Source organism: Saimiri boliviensis, chromosome 7, assembly GCF_048565385.1.
Source record: "Saimiri boliviensis isolate mSaiBol1 chromosome 7, mSaiBol1.pri, whole genome shotgun sequence".
Classification (NCBI taxonomy): Eukaryota; Metazoa; Chordata; class Mammalia; order Primates; family Cebidae; genus Saimiri; species Saimiri boliviensis.
The window spans coordinates 32,369,360-32,392,013 of record NC_133455.1 but is presented as its reverse complement, the minus strand read 5'-3'; the positions used below and the strand labels follow the sequence as shown (position 1 = coordinate 32,392,013).

The 22,654-nt window shown below is 38.9% G+C and overlaps 1 protein-coding gene across 2 annotated transcripts in view; it reads left to right on the top strand.

The window, feature by feature from the left end:
- The window catches only part of GAS2L3 (growth arrest specific 2 like 3), a 77,000-nt gene that overhangs the window by 12,757 nt on the left and 41,589 nt on the right, over positions 1–22,654 (top strand). The window contains exons 1-2 of one of the 2 annotated variants that reach the window (XM_074402353.1): positions 18,728–19,313; positions 20,217–20,264. In XM_074402353.1, coding sequence (XP_074258454.1) covers positions 20,247–20,264 — 18 coding nt within the window. In that variant the 5' untranslated portion in view covers positions 18,728–19,313; positions 20,217–20,246. Of the gene's footprint in view, positions 1–18,727; positions 19,314–20,216; positions 20,265–22,654 lie in introns of those variants that run through there. The other variant, XM_003929605.3, reaches the window with a different exon arrangement.

The window sequence follows — 22,654 nt, the reverse complement described above, 5'->3', positions numbered from 1 at the left end:
CCAAGCCATTCCCCTGCCTCAGCCTTCTGAGCAGCTAGGACTACGGACGTGCACCACCACGCCTGGCTAATATTTTTGTATTTTAGTAGAGATGGGGTTTACCATGTTGGTCAGGATGGTCTTGATATCCTGACCTCATGATCCACTCGCCTCGGCCTCCCAAAATGTTGGGATTACAGGCATGAGCCACCGCACCCAGCCTATATGAACTGTTTTAAGTCATGTTCATAAACATTTATTAGAAATCTAAGTCATGTCCTTAAACATTTATTAGGTTCACTCAGTAGGTGTTTCATACAATTAACAGGTTCCCTGAGTAAGATAGTCCATCAGTTACCAGCACATTTTGAGCACTTGCTGTGTGTGGAATGTTGAACTAGATGCTGTCTGCCATTAAGGACCAGGGTGCATTCACTCTTTGTTTATCATTCAAATAGCTTACTTCATCAGAGTCAAGGTTGGTAAGATAGTTAAATATCCAACATGTGCTGAAAATGCTCATGCCAGTTTATGCCAGGAAAAAAACTGCTAATACACTACTAGTGTTTCTTTGATCCTGTTGTATGCATTCTCCTAGGTAGAGCCTTCATCTTCAGTTGTGTTAATGAAGATTTTTTTTTGGCTTTTTAAATACTAGGGACCTATGTCACTGTTGATAGTGCAGAGAAACCCTCCACATTTTTTAGTGCATAATTAAGTTTTCTATAAATGCCTTTGTGTTATTCTGAGCAGAATGTACGAGGTATGCCATCCCCAAACCAGATGCTACCCTGTCCTTTTAATGTCACTCTCCTTCACTGTGGCCTCGCTATTATCTAATAAGTGTTGTCAGTGTGCATAAGGCTTTTTTTTTAGAATGTTTTATTTATAGCAAACCAAGTCTGAAAGTTATAGGAACACAGTCTTTGTGGGGAGATGTTATTAACTGTAATTGTTGTTGCCTAGAGCCATGGGTTTTTTAACCCCAAATTGTCCATATGGTGTGTATTATTAATTCTTTGAACTCTCAAGGTTTTTGTGAGAAAAGGACTGTAAAATCAAAACATGGAGGCACTTGTGGGTACACTAGATAGATTCCGTCAGTACTGTGATCCTGTGAAGGACTTTTTAAAATGACAATATTCACAAATCTTACTACTTTTTAAAAAGTAACATACCTATTAACTTGTGGCACTGACATAAAAAGAAATATGTCCATGTTTTGGTTGCACTAAAATGTAAAAGCAAGAGTGCAGTTTTTAAAGTCTAGAAGTTAAGTGACTCTTTTACTGGAGAAAGATGGACTGATCTAAACTATTCTGTCTTACTGGGATTTTTATGCATAGAAACTCATAAAGAAACATGAACAAACAGTGCTAATATTCACAGTAAAGTGAGAAACTGTAATATTTGGTTTTTATTTATTCTAGTTAGCAGATTTTAAAGCCGTGCCACCATTTTTCCTTGTATTTTTGTTTAATTTTAAAAAACTGTCATTTAATTCTTAAATTGTCATTTATTTGAGATGGAAATAATATTTAAAGTTAGCTGCCTTTGCCTGTAAAATGTGTAACTTGCAAATTAAATTTTTTTTGAAAAAAAAAAAAAATGGAAGTAGATTTCCTTCCTTCCTTCCTTCCTTTTTTCCTTCCTTCCTCCCTTCCTCCCTTCTTTTCTTTCATTCTCTCTCTGTCTCTCTTTTTTTTTTTTTTTGATGTAGTTTCACACTGTCACCCAGGCTGAAGTGCAGTGGCTTGATCTCGGCTCACTGAAACCTCTACCTCCCAGGTTCAAGCGATTCTTCTGCCTCAGCCTCCTGAGTAGCTGGTTACAGGAAACTGCCACCATGCTCAGCTAATGTTTGTAGTTTTAGTAGAGATGGGGTTTCACTATGTTGGCCATGCTGGTCTCAAACTTCTGACCTGGTAATTCTCCTGCCTTGGCCTCCCAAAGTGCTGGGATTACAGGTATGAGCCACCATGCCCAGCCATAAATTTTAATTTTCTTTTTTTTTTTTCTTTTTTTTTTTTTTTATTGCATTTTAGGTTTTGAGGTACATGTGATGAACATGTAAGATTGTTGCATAGGTACACACATAGCAGTGTGGTTTGCTGCCTTCCGTCCCCTTACCTGTATCTGTCATTTCTCCCCATGCTATCTCTTCCCACCTCCCCACCCCCCGCCCCTCCCCCATTTCCCCCCAACGGACCCCAGTGTGTAGTGCTCCCCTCCCTGTGTCCATATGTTCTCATTGTTCAACACCCGCCTATGAGCGAGAATATACGGTGTTTGATTTTCTGCTCTTGTGTCAGTTTGCTGAGAATGATGGTTTCCAGGTTCATCCATGTCCCTACAAAGGACGTGAACTCATCGTTTTTGATGGCTGCGTAATATTCCATGGTGTATATGTACCACATTTTCCCTATCCAGTCTATCATCGTTGGACATTTGGGTTGGTTCCAGGTCTTTGCTATTGTAAACAGTGCTGCAATGAACATTCGTGTGCACGTGTCCTTGTAGTAGAATGATTTATAATCCTTTGGATATATACCCAGTAATGGGATTGCTGGGTCAAATGGGATTTCTATTTTTAGGTCCTTGAGGAATCGCCACACTGTCTTCCACAATGGTTGAATAAATTTACATTCCCACCAACAGTGTAAAAGTGTTCCTATTTCTCCACATCCTCTCCAGCATCTGTTGTTTCCAGATTTTTTAATGATCGCCATTCTAACTGGTGTGAGATGGTATCTCAATGTAGTTTTGATTTGCATTTCTCTGATGACCAGTGATGATGAGCATTTTTTCATATGTTTGTTGGCCTCCTGTATGTCTTCTTTTGTAAAGTATCTGTTCATATCCTTCACCCATTTTTGAATGGGCTTGTTTGTTTTTTTCTTGTAGATCTGCTTTAGTTCTTTATAAATTCTGGATATCAGCCCCTTGTCAGATGGGTAGGCTGCAAAAATTTTTTCCCATTCTGTTGGTTGCCGATTCACTCTACTGACTGTTTCTTTTGCCGTGCAGAAGCTGTGGAGTTTGATTAGGTCCCATTTGTCTATTTTGGCTTTTGTTGCCATTGCTTTTGGCGTTTTGGTCATGAAGTCCTTGCCTACGCCTATGTCCTGAATGGTTTTGCCTAGATTTTCTTCTAAGGTTTTTATGGTATTAGGTCTGATGTTTAAGTCTTTAATCCATCTGGAGTTAATTTTGGTGTAAGGTGTCAGGAAGGGGTCCTTTTTCTGCTTTCTGCACATGGCTAGCCAGTTTTCCCAACACCATTTATTAAACAGGGAGTCCTTTCCCCATTGCTTGTTTTTGTCAGGTTTGTCGAAGATCAGATGGTTGTAGGTATGTTGTATTTCCTCTGAGGCCTCTGTTCTGTTCCATTGGTCTATATCTCTGTTTTGGTACCAGTACCATGCTGTTTTGATTACTGTAGGCTTGTAGTATAGTTTGAAGTCCGGTAGTGTGATGCCTCCTGCTTTGTTCTTTTTACTTAGAATTGACTTGGCTATGCGGGCTCTCTTTTGGTTCCATATGAAGTTTAAGGTGTTTTTTTCCAGTTCTGTAAAGAAGGTCATTGGTAGCTTGATGGGAATAGCGTTGAATCTGTAAATTACTTTGGGCAGTATGGCCATTTTCACGATGTTGATTCTTCCTAACCATGAACATGGAATGTTTCTCCATCTGTTTGTATCCTCTCTTATTTCGTTGAGCAATGGCTTGTAGTTCTCCTTGAAGAGGTCCTTTACGTTCCTTGTTAGTTGTATTCCTAGGTACTTTATTCTCTTTGTAGCAATTGTGAATGGCAGTTCGTTCTTGATTTGGCTCTCTTGAAGTCTATTACTGGTGTATAGGAATGCTTGTGATTTTTGCACGTTGATTTTGTATCCTGAGACTTTGCTGAAGTTGTTTATCAGTTTCAGGAGATTTTGGGCTGAGATGATGGGGTCTTCCAGATACACAATCATGTCACCTGCAAATAGAGACAATTTGATTTCCTCCTTTCCAATTTGGATACCCTTTATTTCTTTTTCTTGCCTGATTGCTCTGGCTAGAACTTCCAGTACTATATTGAATAGGAGTGGTGAGAGAGGGCATCCTTGTCTAGTGCCAGATTTCAAAGGGAATGCTTCCATTATTTGCCCATTCAGTATGATATTGGCTGTTGGTTTGTCATAAATAGCTTTTATTGTTTTGAGATACGTTCTATCAATACCTAGTTTATTGAGGGTTTTTAGCATAAAGGGTTGTTGAATTTTGTCAAAAGCCTTCTCTGCATCAATCGAGATAATCATGTGGTTTTTGTCTTTGGTTCTGTTTATGTGGTGAATTACGTTTATGGACTTGCGTATGTTGAACCAGCCTTGCATCCCCGGGATGAATCCTACTTGATCATGGTGGATGAGCTTTTTGTTATGCTGTTGCAATCGGTTTGCCAGTATTTTATTGAAGATTTTTGCATCTATGTTCATCATGGTTATTGGCCTGAAATTTTCTTTTCTTGTTGAGTCTCTGCCGGGTTTTGGTATCAGGATGATGTTTGTCTCGTAAAATGATTTGGGAAGGATTCCCTCTTTTTGGATTGTCTGGAATAGTTTCAGAAGGAATGGTATCAGTTCCTCTTTGTATGTCTGGTAGAATTCAGCTGTGAACCCATCTGGACCTGGGCTTTTTTTGGGTGGTAGGCACTTTATTGCTGCCTTGACTTCAGACCATGTTATTGGTCTATTCAGGGTTTTGGCTTCTTCCAGGTTTAGGCTTGGGAGGTTGCAGTGTCCAGGAATTTATCCATTTCTTCCAGGTTTACTAGTTTATGTGCATAGAGTTGTTTGTAATAATCTCTGATGATGGTTTGGATTTCTGTGGAATCTGTGGTGATATCCCCTTTATCGTTTTTTATTGCATCAATTTGGTTATTCTCTCTTTTCTTTTTTATTAATCTGGCTAGTGGTCTGTCTAGTTTGTTGATCTTTTCAAAAAACCAGCTCCTGGATTTATTGATTTTTTGAAGAGTTTTTTGTGTCTCTATTTCCTTCAGTTCTGCTCTGATCTTAGTTATTTCCTGTCTTCTGCTAGGTTTTGAGTTTTTTTGATCTTGCTCCTCTAGCTCTTTCAATTTTGATGATAGGGTGTCAATTTTAGATCTCTCCTTTCTTCTCATGTGGGCACTCATTGCTATATATTTTCCTCTAGAGACTGCTTTAAATGTGTCCCAGAGATTCTGGTATGTTGTGTCTTCGTTCTCATTAGTTTCGAAAAACATCTTTATTTCTGCCTTCATTTCATTGTTTATCCAGTCAACATTCAAGAGCAAGTTATTCAGTTTCCATGTAGCTGTGCGGTTCTGAGTTAGTTTCTGCATTCTGAGTTCTAACTCGATTGCACTGTGGTCTGAGAGACTGTTTGTTATGATTTCTGTTCTTTTGCATTTGCTGAGGAGTGATTTATTGCCAATTATGTGGTCAATTTTAGAGTAGGTGTGATGTGGTGCTGAGAAGAATGTATATTCTGTGGATTTGGGGTGGAGAGTTCTGTAAATGTCTATTAGGTTTGCTTGTTCCAGGTCTGTATTCAGGTCCTGGATATCCTTGTTGATTTTCTGTCTGGTTGATCTGTCTAATATTGACAATGGGGTGTTAAAGTCTCCCACTATTATTGTGTGGGAGTCTAAGTCTCTTTGTAAGTCATTAAGAACTTGCCTTATGTATCTGGGTGCTCCTGTATTGGGTGCGTATATATTTAGGATCGTTAGCTCTTCTTGTTGCAGTGATCCTTTTACCATTATGTAATGTCCTTCTTTGTCTCTTTTGATCTTTGTTGCTTTAAAGTGTATTTTATCAGAGATGAGAATTGCAACTCCTGCCTTTTTTTGCTCTCCATTTGCTTGGTAGATCTTCCTCCATCCCTTTATTTTGAGCCTTTGTGTATCCTTGCATGTAAGATGGGTTTCCTGGATACAGCACACTGATGGGTTTTGGCTTTTTATCCAATTTGCCAGTCTGTGTCTTTTGATTGGGGCATTTAGTCCATTGACATTTAGGGATAGTATTGTTATGTGTGAATTTGATACTGTCATTTTGATGCTACCTGGCTGTTTTGTTGGTTAGTTGATGCAGATTCTTGATTGTGTTGATGCTCTTTTACCATTTGGTGTGTTTTTGGAGTGGCTGGTACTGGTTGTTCCTTTATATGTGTAGAGCCTCTTTCAGGAGTTCTTGTAGGGCAGGTTTGGTGGTGATGAAATCTCTGAGTCCTTGCTTGTTCACAAAGGATTTTATTTTTCCTTCACTTATGAAGCTTAGTTTGGCTGGATAGGAGATTCTGGGTTGAAAGTTCGTTTCTTTAAGGATGTTGAATATTGGCCCCCAGTCTCTTCTGGCTTGTAGGGTTTCTGCTGAGAGATCTGCTATGAGTCTAATGGGCTTCCCTTTGTGGGTAATCCGACCTTTCTCTCTCGCTGCCCTTAGCATTTTCTCTTTCATTTCAACCCTGGTGAATCTGACGATTATGTGCCTTGGGGTTGCTCTTCTTGAGGAATATCTTTGTGGTGTTCTCTGTATTTCCTGGATTTGAATATTGGTATGCCTTGTTAGGTTGGGGAAGTTTTCCTGGATAATATCCTGAAGAGTATTTTCCAGCTTGGATTCATTCTCTTCATCACATTCAGGTACACCTATCAGACGTAGATTAGGTCTTTTCACATTGTCCCACATATCTTGAAGATTTTGTTCATTCCTTTTTGCGCTTTTTTCTCTGTTCTTGCCTTCTCTTTTTATTTCATTGAGTTGATCTTCGACCTCTGATATCCTTTCTTCTGCTTGGTCAATTCGGCTGTTGAAGCTTGTGCATGCTTCACGAAGTTCTCGTGTTGCGTTTTTCAGCTCCATCAATTCACTTATACTCCTCTCTATGCTGTCCATTCTCGTCAGCAGTTCGTCCAATCTTTTTTCAAGGTTCCTCTTTTCTTTGCGTTCGGTTAGAACATGTTCTTTTAGCTCACTGTAGTTTCTTACTACCCACCTCTGAAGTCTGATTCTGTCATTTCATCACCCTCCTTCTCCATCCAGTCTGGTTCCCTTGCAGGTGAGGAGTTGTGATCCCTTTTAGGAGGAGAGGTGTTCTGGTTTCCGGAGTTTTCATCCTTTTTGCACTGGTTTCTTCCCATTTTTGTGGGTTTATCCACCTGTTGTCTGTCTCTGTCCCAGGGAGTTGGAGCTTTATGAGATTCCGTTGCACTACTGCCTTTTTTTTGATTTTTCTTTCAGGTCTGACCCACCCAGCTAGCAGCACGCCTAGCCACTGCCTGCCCGCAGGGGCTTTGCTGAGCTGCTGTGGGCTCCGCCCAGTTGCCCTGAGCTCTTCCCTGTAGTCCTTTTTATATGGGCGTAGTTAGAACTGTCTCGGCAATGGTGGCCCCGCCTGTGTTATGGAGGACTCTCTCAGTTGTGGCAGGTTGCCTTGGCATCGGCGGGTTGCCTCGGCAACGGCAGCCTGCCTCTGTAGTGGTGGAGAGTCTCAGTAATGGCGGAAGCCCCTCCCCCACGGAGCCAGACCGTCCCCATTCAGCTGTGCTTGGTTTGAAGGACTCAACCCAGAGGGTTTCCAATTACTGTTTTTGTTTTCCTTCTTGTTGGGGGTGGAGGGGTGGGACCAACCTAGCCTGATCACCTGGCTCCCTGACTCAGAGTCTTTTCTTTTAAGTTGAACGACCCCGTGTGTTCCAGTTGCTTGTTGAAAAGGCGCCGGGATCTCCTGTGCTGCGACTCACGGAGTCGGCTGGAACTGCGGCGCCGGCTCCTGGCGGATTTTTGCCAGGAATCTCCTGGCCTGACTCGCCATTTCAGATGAGTGGGCAACTCTGCTGTCTCAGGGCTCTGCCCGCCGGCTAAGAGGGCTCCCAGACCAGTGGCTTTTGTACGTAGTACTGCAGCAACAGGGTGTGGTCACAGCAGCCGCGCAGGCGGAATCAGCCCCGCGGGGGCCAAAACAGCCGCACCAGCTGGGACTGCGACGCTGCCGACCCCTCTGCCTGGGTATCTCCTGGTCTGTGGGCAACAAGAGTTCATCTGGAAATGCGGCGTCCACTCACCCTCTGCACTTTCACTGGGAGCTGAAGTCCTGAGCTGTTCTTAGGCGGCCATCTTCCCAGCATCCATAAATCTTAATTTTCAACCTTTCTGGATACCTGAATTGTAACTGTCAGTGTCGCACTGGTCAGTATGTGGAAACACATTGTTCTGCCCTGCTACTTAGATTGATTTGAAAGGGAATTTATGGTGATGAGGAATGTATGAAAAACATTATATTTCTTTTGATGTTTCCAAAGGTTGCCCATGAGAAACTGATTTGTTAAAACATGCTACATGTCCTAAAATAAAGACCAGAATGGCAAAAAAAAAAAGAAAAAAAGAAAAAAAAATCTTTATTAGCTTCTAGACACTGCTATAACAAATTACCACAAATTTAGTGGTTTAAGACGACACAAAGTCAATATGTTACAGTTTAACAAGCAGTACTCAGAGTCTTTCAGTTCCAAAAAGTCCTGACAGGGTTGTGCTGGTTTTGGAGCCTCCAGGGGAGAGTTCTTTTCCTTTCCCCGTTTCCACTGATACCTACATTCCTTGACTCCCTCCTCCATCTTCCCAGCCTGCAGCGTAGCACCTCAATCTCTCTCTCTCTGTTGCTCTTCCATCGTGACTTCTGTCTCTCTGCAGCTGTCCTCACATCACCTTCAGTGACTCTGACCTTTCTGCATCCCTCTTTTTTTCTTTACCCCCAAGAGAGGGTTCTTGGATCTCATGCAAGAAAGAAATGGGACAAGTCCATAGAGTAAAGTGAAACAAATTTATTAAGAAAGTAAAGGAATAAAGAATGGCTACTCCATAGGCAGAGCAGCTCTGCATCCCTCTTAAAAGAACTCCTGTCACTACATTGGGTCCACCAGGATAATCTCCCATCTCAAAATCTTTAATTTAATCAATCTAAAAATTTCCATTTGCTTTGTAAGGTCACATATTCACAGGTTCTGAGGATTAGGATGTAGACAACTTTGAGATCATTCTGTTTACCACACGTGGAGTTGATTTAAGGTGTAAAAATGTTTATGTCCTCCTCTGGGGCAGTCATATGAATTCCTGAGTAGTAGCTCATTTATCAGAATCCTTGCTACTTAGCATAGCTATTGTCCTGTTAACTTGAAACCTCTGCCTACACACCAACCTTAGTCATTTTTTCCTTAGTAATTCCTCTGGTTGTATCAGGCAGCTCACTTGACCTGCTGGTACCTTGACCATAATCGTTGTACATATTTTACCTGGAACATGTTGGGTGAGATGCAAAATTATATATCAATTATATATCAGGTCACATAAATAATAAATAATAAATGGTATCAAAAAAGGTCCCCAACCAGATGTCATTCACTATGTGGCTGCTTCTAAACTTTACTGTCACATTTCTTCTATAGCAGAAACACTACGGAGAAGGGAGACAACCAGTTTTTCCTAGGTATTGTCACATTTCTCCTACAAAAACTGTTCCCTAAACTCTAGACTTAAATACTCTGTCTACCCTATTTCCAGTAGCAATCTGGGAAAACTTATGCTTGGCTAAGCAGTGTACAGGAATAGCTCAAAATAGCACCATAAAGGCAAGTGATAGGGAGAGAGATGAATTCAAGAGCTAAAGATACAATCAGAATTAATGCAGGCCAGGCAGGAAGGGCTACTAGAAAGATGTGAATCAAAATAGTTATAAGTCTAGATTGGTTAAGATCATGAAGCGATCCTCTTCTCTGCCTCCTTTGCTGACTCCTCCTCCAAAGTGTAAATGTTGGATTTTTACAGATCTTGTTCTTAGACCCTTGCTACTCCCTTCTCTTTTTCCCTCAGATGATTTCATTCTTTCCGATGGCTTTAACTCCCAAATATTTGCTGATGATTTTTATCTCCTCCTGAATTCTTTTCTTAGTTCTAGATTCGTATTTGCAACTTCCTACTTGACATTCCTATTTGAATGTCTTTATAGGCTTCCTGAAATAAACATAACTAAATCACAGCACTCTTGACCCATGTATGCTGTGTGTCCTGCTTCAGTTTGTTCATCACCCTCATCTCAGTAAATGCTGCCTCTGCCTCTGCTCGAATTCCCTAAGCATGAAACTCAGGAGTTGTTCTTGACACTCTGGCCCTTAACGTTCCTCTCCTTTAGCCCATCATCTTTGGCAACTGCCAAGTCCTTTTGTCCTAACTCCAAATATATGTCAGATCCATCGCCTCCTTTCCAATGTAGACTGTCAAATTTTAGCTCAGTCACCACCATTTGTTACTGAACTACTGCAGTGGATGCTTCCCTCTTCCACACTACCCTCCCATCTCATTTTTTATGCACTATTTCTTTGGCTCTCACCTTTTCTACCCCTACTTGTTTATCCTCTCACCGTTTCCCCTAGTTCTTTTTTTCCATCTTCCTCCACCTCCCATTTCCCCCCGCTTTCTCTATGAAACCCATCACTGTTTCACTTCTCTGTTTCTCTTTCTTTCTCAGATTTATTTTATTTTTATTTTATTTTATTTATTTTTTTGAGATGGAGTCTTGCTCTGTCACCCAGGCTGGAATGCAGTGGCACGATCTCGGCTCACTGCAACTTCCATCTCCCTGGTTTAAGCAATTCCCCTACCTCAGCCTCCCAAGCTGCTGAGATTACAGGCGCATGCCACCACGTCCAGCTAATTTTTTTGTATCTTTAATAGAGACAGGGTTTCACCTTTTTGGCCAGACTGGTGTCAAGCTCCTGACCTCAGTCAATCCGCCCACCTCAGCCTACCAAAGTGCTGGGATTATTAAGTGTGAGCCACCATGCCTGGCTTCAGATTTCTTTCAAAACTGTGAATTAGATCATGTCACTGCTCTCTTAGTTAAAATTCATTAGTGGCTTTTACTGCTTTTAGGATAATAACTAGTTTTCCTCAACATGGCCTTGTGTGACTGCCCAACTCTTCAACCCTGTTCTAAACCACACATTCTCCATGCTTCAGCTATACTGGCTTCTTTCAGTTTTTGGAATGCATCAAACTATTTTAGAGACTTTGCAAAGCTTATTCTCTAGGCACAGAACTCTTCTTCTTCATTCCTTGGTTGATTCCTGTCATTCTTCAAATTCATATTTTTTCCCTAGCAAAATTGTTTCTAATCACTCAAAGTCTCAAGTAGGCTCCTGCTGTTTTTCTCTGTTGTGGCATTCTGCTTTCCATAAAAAAAATTATAATTTAAAATTACATATTCATTAAGGAATGGAGATCATGGCATACAAGAGGTAGGACTAGATTGCAGCTTCGGACAGTGCAGTGGGCAGGGGTTTGCATTGTGAATTTGAGCTCCAGATCAACTGCAAGAATAAACCAACAATCCTAGGAGGACCTAAGACCCCCTGAAGGAAGTGGACTACTCCTGCAGGACCCAGGAGATCCCCCAAAAACTGTGAGCATCCCAACTGCAGAAGTGGGAAAGGGAGACCCTCTTCTCCAGAACATACACCCCCACTGGCGAAGCTAAAGGTCTTGGGCAAACTTATTTGCCCAAGAGGTTTCTGACTTTACCTAGAGCTGAGTGAATTACAGGCATAGAGGAAGCACCAGAAAGGCCCTGGGAGCTTGCTGGGTCCCCTGGCGGGCCATTCCTGGCTGGCACCACAGAGATCCAACAGGAGAGGAGCAGGGGGTAAAACTATTCAGGAAGAAGCAAATCTCTAGGTGAAATTTGTAACAATTTGAATGGGGTGAGAAGCCTCCTGGCCAGAACTCAGTGGAGGGTGCAAATCTGGTGTGCAGACTTCACAGCTGGTGGAAGAACCAAGCCCTTTTCTTTCGCAGCTGGGAGGCAGATAGCTTGGGGGCTTTTCAAGCCCTTCTTGCTCTCTGCCTGGAAACAGTCTGGGAGCTGTTGTGGGGGACACAGTGGGAGCGAGACTGGCCCTTCAGTTTATATGGGATCTGGATAAGGTTCCTCACAACCTGCATGACACAGAAGAGGCAGCCATAATCCTCCTAGGTACCTAACTCCAGTGATCTGGAAACCTCACTTTCATCCTCCACAGCAGTTGCAGAATGACCCACCCAAGGACAGTCTGAGTTCAGACATTCCTAGCCCCCACCTGATGGTCCTTCCCTACCCACCCTGGTAGCTGAAGACAAAGGGCATACAATCTTGGGAGTTCTAGGGCCCCACTCACCACCGGTTCCTCACCATACCACCACAGCTGATGCTCTCTGGAAAGTGCCACCTCCTGGCAAATGGCCAACCAGCACAAAAATAGAGCATTAAAGCACCAAAGTTAAGAACCCTCAAGGAGTCCATTGCAGCCCCCAGCCACCTCCACTGGAACAGGCACTGGTATCCATGGCTGAGAGACTCATAGATGGTTCACATCACAGGATTCTGTGCAGACAAACCCCAGTACCAGTCCAGAGCCAGGTAGACTCACTGGGTGGCTAGACCCAGAAGAGAGACAACAACCACGGCAGTTTGGCTTACAGAAAGCCACATTCATAGGAAAATGGGGAGAATACTACATCAAGAGAACACCCTGTGGGACAAAAGAATCTGAACAACAGCCTTCAGCTCTAGACCTTTCCTCTGACAGAGGCTACCCAAATGAGAAGGAACCAGAAAACCAACCTTGGTAATATGACAAAACAAGGCTCTTCAGCAACCCCCCAAAAATCACACTAGTTCACCAGCAGTGGATCCAAACCAAAAAGCAATCCCTGATTTACCTGAAAAAAAATTCAGGAGGTTAGTTATTAAACTAATCAGGGAGGGACCAGAGAAAGGTGAAGCCAAATGCAGGAAATCCAAAATATGATACAAGAAGTGAAGGGAGAAATATTCAAGGAAATAGATAGCTTAAAGAAAAAAAAAACAATAAAAAATTCAGGAGATGTTGGACACACTTAGAAATACAAAATGCTCTGGAAAGTCTCAGTGATAGAATTGAACAAGTAGAAGAAAGAAATTCAGAGGTTGAAAATAAGGTCTTTGAATTAATGCAATCCAACAAAGACAAAGAAAAAAGAATAAGAAAATATGAACAAAGCCTCCAAGAAGTTTGGAATTATGTCAAATGACCAAACCTAAGAATAATCAGTGTTCCTGGGGAAGAAGAGAATTCTAAAAGCTTGGGAAACATATTTGGGTTAATAATTGAGGAAAACTTCCCCAGCCTTGCTAGAGACCTAGATGTCCAAAAAAAGAAGCACAAAGAACACCTGGGGAATTTGTTGCAAAAAGATCTTTGCCTAGGCACATTGTTATCCAAAGTTAAGATAAAGGAAAGAATCTTAAGAGCTAAGAGACAGAAGTACCAGGTAACCTATGAAAGAAAACCTACCCAATTAACAGTACATTTCTCAGTGGAAACCCTACAAGCTAGAAAGGATTGGGGCCCTATCTTTGGCCTCTTCAAACAAAACAATTATCAGCCAAGAATATTGTATCCAGTGAAACTAAGCATCTTATATGTACAAAAGATACAGTCTTTTTCAGACAAATAAATGTTGAGGGAATTCACCATTACCAAGCCACCACTATAAGAACAGCTAAAAGGAGCTCTAAATCTTGAAACAAATCCTGGAAACAAATCAAAGCAGAACCTATTTAAAGTGTAAGTCACACAGGACCTATAAAACAAAAATACACGTAAAAAAGCAAAAACAAAAACACCCCAAAGGACACAGGCAACAAAGAGCACATTGAGTGCAATGGTACCTCACATTTCGATACTAACATTGAATGTAAATGGCCTAAATACTCCACTTAAAAGATACAGAACTGCAGAATGGAAAAGAACTCACCAACCAGCTGGGGGTGGTGGCAAATACCTGTAATCCCAGCCACTCAGGAGGCTGAGGCTGGAGAATCACTTGAACCCAGGATATGGAGGTTGAGGTTAGATCAAGATCACACCATTGTGCTCCAGTCTGGGTGACAGAGCAAAACTATGTCTCAAAAAAAAAAAAAAAAAAAAAAAAAAAAAAAAAAAAAAAAAGGGTAATCCACCATGATCAAGTGGGTTTCATACCAGGGATGCAGGGGTGGTTTAACATATACAAGTCAGTAAATGTGATACATCACATAAACAAGATTAAAAATGAAAATCAATGATCATTTCAGTAGATGCGGAAAAAGCATTCGACAAAATCCAGCATCCCTTTATGATTAAAACTCTCAGCAAAATTGACATACAAGGGGCATACCTTAATATAATAAAAGCCATCTATGACAAACCCACATCCAATGTAATACTGAATGGGGAAGAGTCGAAAGCATTCCCTCTAAGAACAAGAACAAGACGAGGATGCCCACTCTCACCACTTTTCTTCAACGTAGTACTGGAAGTCCTGGCCAAAGGAATGAGACGAGAAAGAAATAAAGGGCAACCAAATCGGTAAAGAGGAAGTCAAACTGTCACTGATTGCTGACAATATTATTGTTTACCTTGAAAGCCCTAAGGCCTCCTCCAGGAAGCTCTTAAAACAGATAAAATAATTCAGCAAAGTTTCTGTATACAAGATTAATGTACACAAATCAGTAGCTCTTCTATACACCACGTGACCAAGCAGAGAATCCAATCAAGAATTCAACCTCTTTTATAATAGCTGCAAATATATATATATATACACACACACATGAATATACCTAACCAAGGAGTCAAAAGACCTCTACAAGGAAAACTACAAAACACTGCTGAAATTAATCATAGACAACATGAACAAATGGAAATACATCCCATGCTCACAGATGGATAGAATCAATATTGTGAAAATGACCATATTGCCAAAAGCAATCTACAAATTCAACAGAATCCCTATCAAAATACCACCATTATTCTTCACAGAATTACAAAAAGCAATATTAAAATTCATATAGAACCAAAAAGAACCTGCATAGCCAAAGCAAGACTAAGCAAAAAGATCAAATCTGGAGGCATCACACTACCTAATTTCAAACTACACTATATGGGCGCAGTTACCTAAACAGCGTGGTACTGCTATAAAAATAGGCACATAGACCAATGGAACAGAATAGAGAACCCAGAAATGAACCCAAATACTTATAACCATCTGAAGCAAACAAAATGTAAAGTGGAGAAAGGACACCCTTTTCAACAAATGGTGCTAGGATAATTGGCTAGCCATATGTAGGATCCCTATCTCTCACCTTATACAAAAATCAACTCAAGATGGATTAAGGACTTAAACCTAAGACTACAGACTATATTGTGAAACCTGAAACTATAAAAAGTCTAGAAGATAACATTGGAAAAACTTTTCTAGACATGGGAATTAGGCAAGGATTTCATGACCAAGAACCCAAAAGCAAATGCAATAAAAACAAAGATAAATAGCTGGAGCCTAATTAAACTAAAGAGCTTTTGCACAGCAAAAGGAACAGTCAGCAGAGTAAACAGACAACCCAGAGTGGGAGAAAATCTACACAGTCTATGCATATGACAAAAGACTGTCACAATCTGTATACCTGACAAAGAACTAATACCCAGAATCTACAACGAACTCAAATCAGTAAGAAAAAAAACAAATAGTTCCATCAAAAATGGGCTAAGGACCTGAATAGACAAGTCTCAAAAGAAGGTATACAAATGGCCAACAAACATGAAAAATGCTCAACATCACTAATGATCAGTGAAATGCAAATCAAAACCACAGTGCAATACCACCTCACTCCTGCAAGACTGGCCATAATCAAAATTCAAAAAACAGTATGATGGCATGGATATGGTGAACAAGGAACACTTCTGCACTGCTGGTAGGAATATAAACTAGTACGGATGCTATGGAAAACAGTGTGGAGATTCCTTAAAGAACTAAAAGTAGAACTGCCTTTTGATCCAGAAATCCCACTACTGGGTATCTACCCAGAGGAAGTCATTTGAAAAAGATACTTGCACATACATGTTTATAACAGCATAAATCACAATTGCAAAATCGTGGAATCAACCCAAATACCCATCAATCAATGAGTAAAGAAACTGTGATATATATATATGTACACACACATACACACACGCCCACATATGTACATACACACATACATATACATATGTATACACATACATAGATATATTCATATATGTGATGGAATACTAAGAAGCCATAAAAAGAAATGAATTAACAGCATTTGCAGTGACTAGATGACATTGGACACTATTATTATACTAAGTGAAGTAACTCAGGAATAGAAAACCAAACATCATATGTTCTCACTGATATGTGGGAGCTATGCTATGGGGGTGCATATGTGTAAGAATGATGCAGTGGACTTTGGGGACTTGGGGGGAAGAGTGGGAGAGGGACGAGGGATAGAAGGCTACAAATATGGCGCAGTTTCTACTGCTTAGGTGATGGATGCACCAGAATCTCACAGATCACCGCTAAAGAACTTACTCATGTGACCAAATACCACCTGTACCCCAATAACTTATGGAAAAGTAAAAAATAAAAGTAAAAAATAGAATTATGTATTCATTTAGATATTTGCTATTTTCAGTCTTCCCAACTGGTATATTAGCTCCATGAGGGCAGTAACATGTCTGTTATATTCATCACTGTGTCTCTTGCCTGTGGTGTCTAGTTCAATAAAGGGGGTTAATAAATAAATGAGTGTATACAACATGGAAAATGATACAGTGAAAATCATTAAATAGCCCCAAAAATAAATATACTGATAGAGATGATATTGAGGAGACAGGCTGAAGGGAGCGAAGGGTATGGGTTAAATAAATTCCTATACTTATTCTAGCAAAGTGAGTTGTCAATCTCAAATTTTTATCTGAGTGTCCTGTCAGTTATTATGTGGGTATTTTAAAGCTTCTTTCATTTGTAACTATATTTATTTTTATGTTAGTAAAAAAAGCTTTCCAAATTATGCTTAATGATGTTTGAATATGGCTAGCTTTGTTTTCTTATCTCTTCTCATTTAGATAAATGATCCCAAATGAGCTATAATTTTGTCTCATCACCATACTCATAATTCATTTGTTAAGTGCTATGTGCCAGGTACTTTATAAGTATCATCCCATTTAATTTTTACAGGAGTCATAAGAGGGACATGATCATATCTCATTTTACAGATCAGAACACTGAGGCTTAGAGAAGTCAACTACTCCAGAATTATATAGGCAGTATTTTCTGGAGCTGGAATTCAATACCTTCTACTACCCCAGTGCTGTCTTTGTGATGAGTTATTTTAGTATGCATTAAGAAATACATGAAATGTGTTTGATATAGATAAAGTATTTCTATTTTCTTTATTAGGCAATTCAGAAACATTTAACTCAAAATTTTAAAGCTAAGGAACTTTTTTTTCTGAGTAAATCAAAAAGGATGTATTCTTCAACTATTTTTCTAAATGAAGCATTAAAAAGGATGAAATATTTTGACACACGGAAAGGCATACAGACTAGTATAATAATACCTTTGTTCTTACCACTTATCTTGAAATAAAATCTTACTGGTACAGTTCAAAGGCCCTTGTGCATTCCTCCCCAGGGTCATTTTCCTCTCTCTCCTCAGTAGTAACCACTATCTCAACTTTGTCCTATCTTTACTTCTTTAGTATCTTGGCAATAATCTGGTGGCTGAGTGTTAAATGGATATGTGGTACAGTGGCAATTAATGTTATTCTTTTTCCTGAAGAAACTTAGCTTATTTCTTTGCTTTTGTTGTTTGCCACTCTTCCTGGTTGAATTCCGATTTGTAACAAATGGCGCCATGACACTTGGAATTCTCCCCATCATATCGTATAACGTGAGAAAGGATTGAAAATATATGTTTCAAAGCCTATATCTTTGGGGTGAAGGATCAGTTCAGTAGTTGGTGTTTTTAATCTCATTATGATCTGAAGTCAAAGTAGAATGAAGAACCTTAATGCAAATAATCTTGAGTACCTCATGACTGAAATTTTTAAAGATGAACAGGTTAGGCTCAAATTCTGGTCAAATTTCAGGTGGATGAGCACATTCTGTGTTTCCAACATTTTCCTTGAATTTTAGAAGTATAGGATTCTTTGCAATATCGATGCATGAGTGTCTTGTGAAAGATTCCCAGCAGGGTTAGAGTGCAGTTTAGACTTGGTTACATGAGAGGTCTTTTTTCCCCCAAATCTAAGGGAAAAGACTTCCTCAAGTTGGCAAAGAATTGAAATAGGCTTCTCTAAAAAGACACAAAGACAAAAGCAAAAAATAAGGACAATATGTTGCTAATTAAGATGCAAAATGAAGTTAAACTGGTTTAGTGTAATTGATTTATATGAAACCAATAGAGATTTTTAGGGAATTATATAAAAGAGGAAAATAGGTAATAAAATGAAGGAGAAGCAAGAATTGTGATTGTGATACAGATTGGGGACTGGAGCTAAGAAACTACTCTTGGAAATAAATGCCTGAGACACAAAAATATCTTAGAAGGATGACAGTGAATGACTAGAAAATACCAAAGACTGACTCTTAGTATCTGTAACATAGTGAATACTCATTGCTTAGTTGATGAATTACTGATAAAATCTCATCAATTAAAGGCATATGTTCATGTATATTATAGCTTTTCATATGTGAAAATATATCTGCATAGTATTTTATTAAGGAATTTATTTTTTAATCTAGATGCTTATATTTTTGTCATCTTAAAAGTAGTTTTTTCTGTTATGCAAGATGAATGATTTTAAAAATATATGTAAAGATTCTTTTGCTGAAGTTCAAGTGACCAAATATTGCACATAAATTCTTTCTTTCATAAAACGAATTTTGTTGAATTTTCCATAAAAAGGGCAACTACTAAACATTCTTATGATAGCTTCTTTGTGAATGTGTCACTGTTCTTGATTTGCACACGCCTTATAATTTAGGCTTTCTTTTGTTTTGGGCTGGCAGCTCCAACTGTTAAAGCTCTTGTCTGATTATGTGGAACTCCATTTTAATAGGAGCAGCTTCTTTGCTGCATTTTTAAAAAATGGTCTTGGAAGCTTCTTACTTCCGAGAAATGGATCTTTGTTGGGGACAAAGGATTATTTATGCTAAAGGAAAATGTATTCCCCACTGAATTAGCTCGTGGGAAGCATAACAAGCTCATTAGTAATGTTCACTTGTACTTTGGCCTTTTGCTGTGTTGGAGAGAAGAGAAAATGACATCCAAAAGGACATTCTGTTGTCTTTTGCCTTCCTGTAAAGAAAATGTCTTATAATATTAGGTTTTTCAGTATGGTTTAGCTCAGGTTGAACTTTGGTACTAGAAGAAATATTCCTGAAAGGAAAAGTGGTAAGTATAGTTGACACTGTGTATGAGATATGTCTGATATAATTTAGGGAAAAAATAACTTTTTCTTGGAAAGTAATAGCATTATAGCTTTATAATTACTGTATATTTTTTCTTAAAATGTTTTGAAGGAAGTTTATAATAAAAATAGACTAGTTTATGCTGCTATGAGCAATAAAAAAATCCTAGATTTTATATAGTCTATATTATTGAGTGTTTTTAAACTCTTCACTTTTATCCTTCTGAAAATATAGCAAAGAATTACAGTTACCTAATTCAATAAATTAAAGTATATTTTTCCATGTAGATTTCAGGAATACTACTTTGGAGCTAAAATTGCTGTTTCTTTTGTTTTTTGTCTTTGGAAAATTGTTATAGGAATGCATTGTGCCTTTTGGTTCACAGTTTACCTTGTGTAGCAGAATAAGCTTATAGTTAAGTTTATTAATTTATGCAAAGTCCATATGACCTGTTATGATCTTGATGACAGAAGATACTTGACTTTTAATATCAGTTGTTGTAATATTTATACTTACATTATGTTCACAGGTTATGTTCACAGAGAAAAATAAAATTCTGGGAGACTTTCATATGAGCTAAATTTTGTTGTTGATTTTTTTTTTCAAAACTGCCCAGATGGTTCAAGAATTACTTTGATGATAATGCCAGAAACTACATATTATATTAAAGTCTGTTTCAGGTTTTACTTTTTCAAATGAGTAGTCCTTTATGAAGTAAGAAGCAAGGAGTGATAAGAATTCTCTGTAGTCAGACTATTCTAACTAGAAGAAAAGTTTTGCATTTGCAGTTGAATAAACACATTCCTGAATCTTGTAATTTGGGGGTTTGGGGAAGTAACAAAACTTACATTGTTAACTGTATGTTAATATTTTGTTCTTTTTTCAGAAAAGAAATTTCAGTTCAATATAGGTGACTATGCAGCCTGCAATTCAAGTAAGTTTTTTCTTGGAAAAAATATTTAAATTATGAGATTAATGTAATTGAACTATAATAATTAGCAAACATAAGATTATCACAAAATGTTTATTGTGCTAGTTTTTTAAAGCGTCGTTTTTTTTACGTTGTTGTTGTTTTGTTTTCTTTTTTTGAGACAGAGTGTCACTTCGTTGCCAGGAACCAGGTTGGAGTGCAGTGGCATGGTCTCGGCTCACTGCAGCCCCCGCCTCCCCCTGGTTCAAGCAATTCTCCTGCCTCAGCCTCCTGAGTAGCTGGGACTACAGGCGCATGCCACCACTCCCAGCTAATTTTTGTATTTTTAGTAGAGATGGGGTTTCACCATGTTAGCCAGGATGGTCTTGATCTCTTGACCTTGTTATCCACCCACCTCGGCCTCCCAAAGTGCAGGATTACAGGTGTGAGCCACCACACCCGGCCTAAAGCATCACATTTTAAAAACAGAAATACTATATTTTGACTTTCTAGTTCTCAAAAACTTTTAATTCTAAGCTTTTGTTTATACTAAATATTTGTAAAATTCAAAAATACCTTAGGGTTATCTCTTCTTGGCCCTTTGTCTAAGATCAAGTGTAAAAGTACCTTAGGGTTGGTAGGTCTATCTTATTTATACCACCGTGGGAAGAGGTGAAATACTCTGTGGTTTTTCCCCTCATTACAATTTAGCATGTATTTACAGTTAAAAGAGATTTCAGTGAAAACAAATGTATCTTTTAAAATTTTAAGTAGTTGTTCATGTGCTCTATAAATGTCTGTATATGACTGGGCATTCAAATTTTGAAGAGTGGGTTTTTGGTTTGTTTTTTGGTGGAGGGATGCAAGCTGGGTACAATGAGACAACCAAAATAACCTTGTATTTGGATGATTTCCAGCATTGTTGTTTGCTCTATTATTCTTATTTTTAAGTTTTCTTTCTTTTGTATAAATAGAACATGATTGAATATTAACTTAAAAGTCACATCGAAGATCTGCCTGGAAAGAAGCAAGCAACTGATAATAAAATTTGCTTTGGGAAGTAAAAACTTGGATTAATTAGATTTCGATTCTGATCATAGTTCTGCCTCTCTGATTCCAAGATTTTGGCAAGTTATCTTACCTCTGAGTCTCTACTTCCTTACCTCTATGGTGAGGATAATAGTGATTCATTTGCAGGGTAGTTTTGAGGATCAGTTAGATAACGTGTGCAAAGGGCCTACTAGAATATATATTGCCTATATTGCCTGTAAGCACATCAGAAGTTTGATTGTATCCTTGGTATGATAAAACCATCCAGATATAAACCTAGAGATAGCACCTATGTCGTAAAAGTCAGTTAGTTTTTCCTCCTCCTCCTCCTCCTCCTCCTCCTCCTCTTCCTCTTCCTTCTCCTCCTCCTCCTCTTCCTTATCCTCCTCCCCCTTCTCCTCTTCCTCCTCTTCTCTCCTTTCCTTTCTCTTATCAATGTAACAATGGATGACAGCCTAGAGAAGAGAATTTATCAAATAGTTAAGAACAGCCCTGCATGTGACACTGTTGTACACCTTCTTATGCTCTGCAGCTATAATCTCCTATCCTACTAATAGAGTTCTATCATACTGTTTTTTTGGGGACTGGGGAGTCCATGACTATCTCCCAAAAGATCTTATTCTTTACCTTTGGGACCCCTCACATCCACTTGCATATGCTCAGAACTGTGTTATTACTCAAAATCATTTTTGAACTGATTACTTCTGTTCATCCTGTTTTTATCCAAGTCTCAGGAATGTCATTAGTTTCTTATCAATTATATTTTCCTGATTCCTTATATAATTTTTTTTTAATCATTGCCACATTGCCCATGTTTTTTCTCATTTCTACACTAATGGCCATTCATATTTTCTTAACATGGTAGATTATTTCACAGTTTGTCTAATGGTTTCATAAAATCTCTGATCCAGATTCCAAGAGCTGTCTTCATTGATTTTTTTTTTCTAGGACTATCACCCTTCATATGTCTCATGGAGGTTTTTGCTGTTGAATGTGAGGACTTCCCAGGATTTCTACCTCTTTCTCTGCCAATTATATTAGACAGCTACTTGGTTATTGAGTGCCTTGCAGAGAGGAGACATCAAGTGAATAGCTGTTATCAATTGATGACTTATTAATTTAATACTTTAAGATAGTTCTTGACATTCATCTGTGTCCTTCATTCTGATTAATAAATATATAGTATAAAAGCCAGTGAACAATAGTTCTTAACCTTTCTGGGATCATAGTTCTGTTTGAAAATCTAACAAAGGCTATGAAATCACTCTCTGTGAAAAGGCCCATTTGCACATAGGCATAAAATTTTGACTAAATGTAAGCAAGTGCATGTACCTAAGTTAATCTGTAGAGTTACCTATGAATTA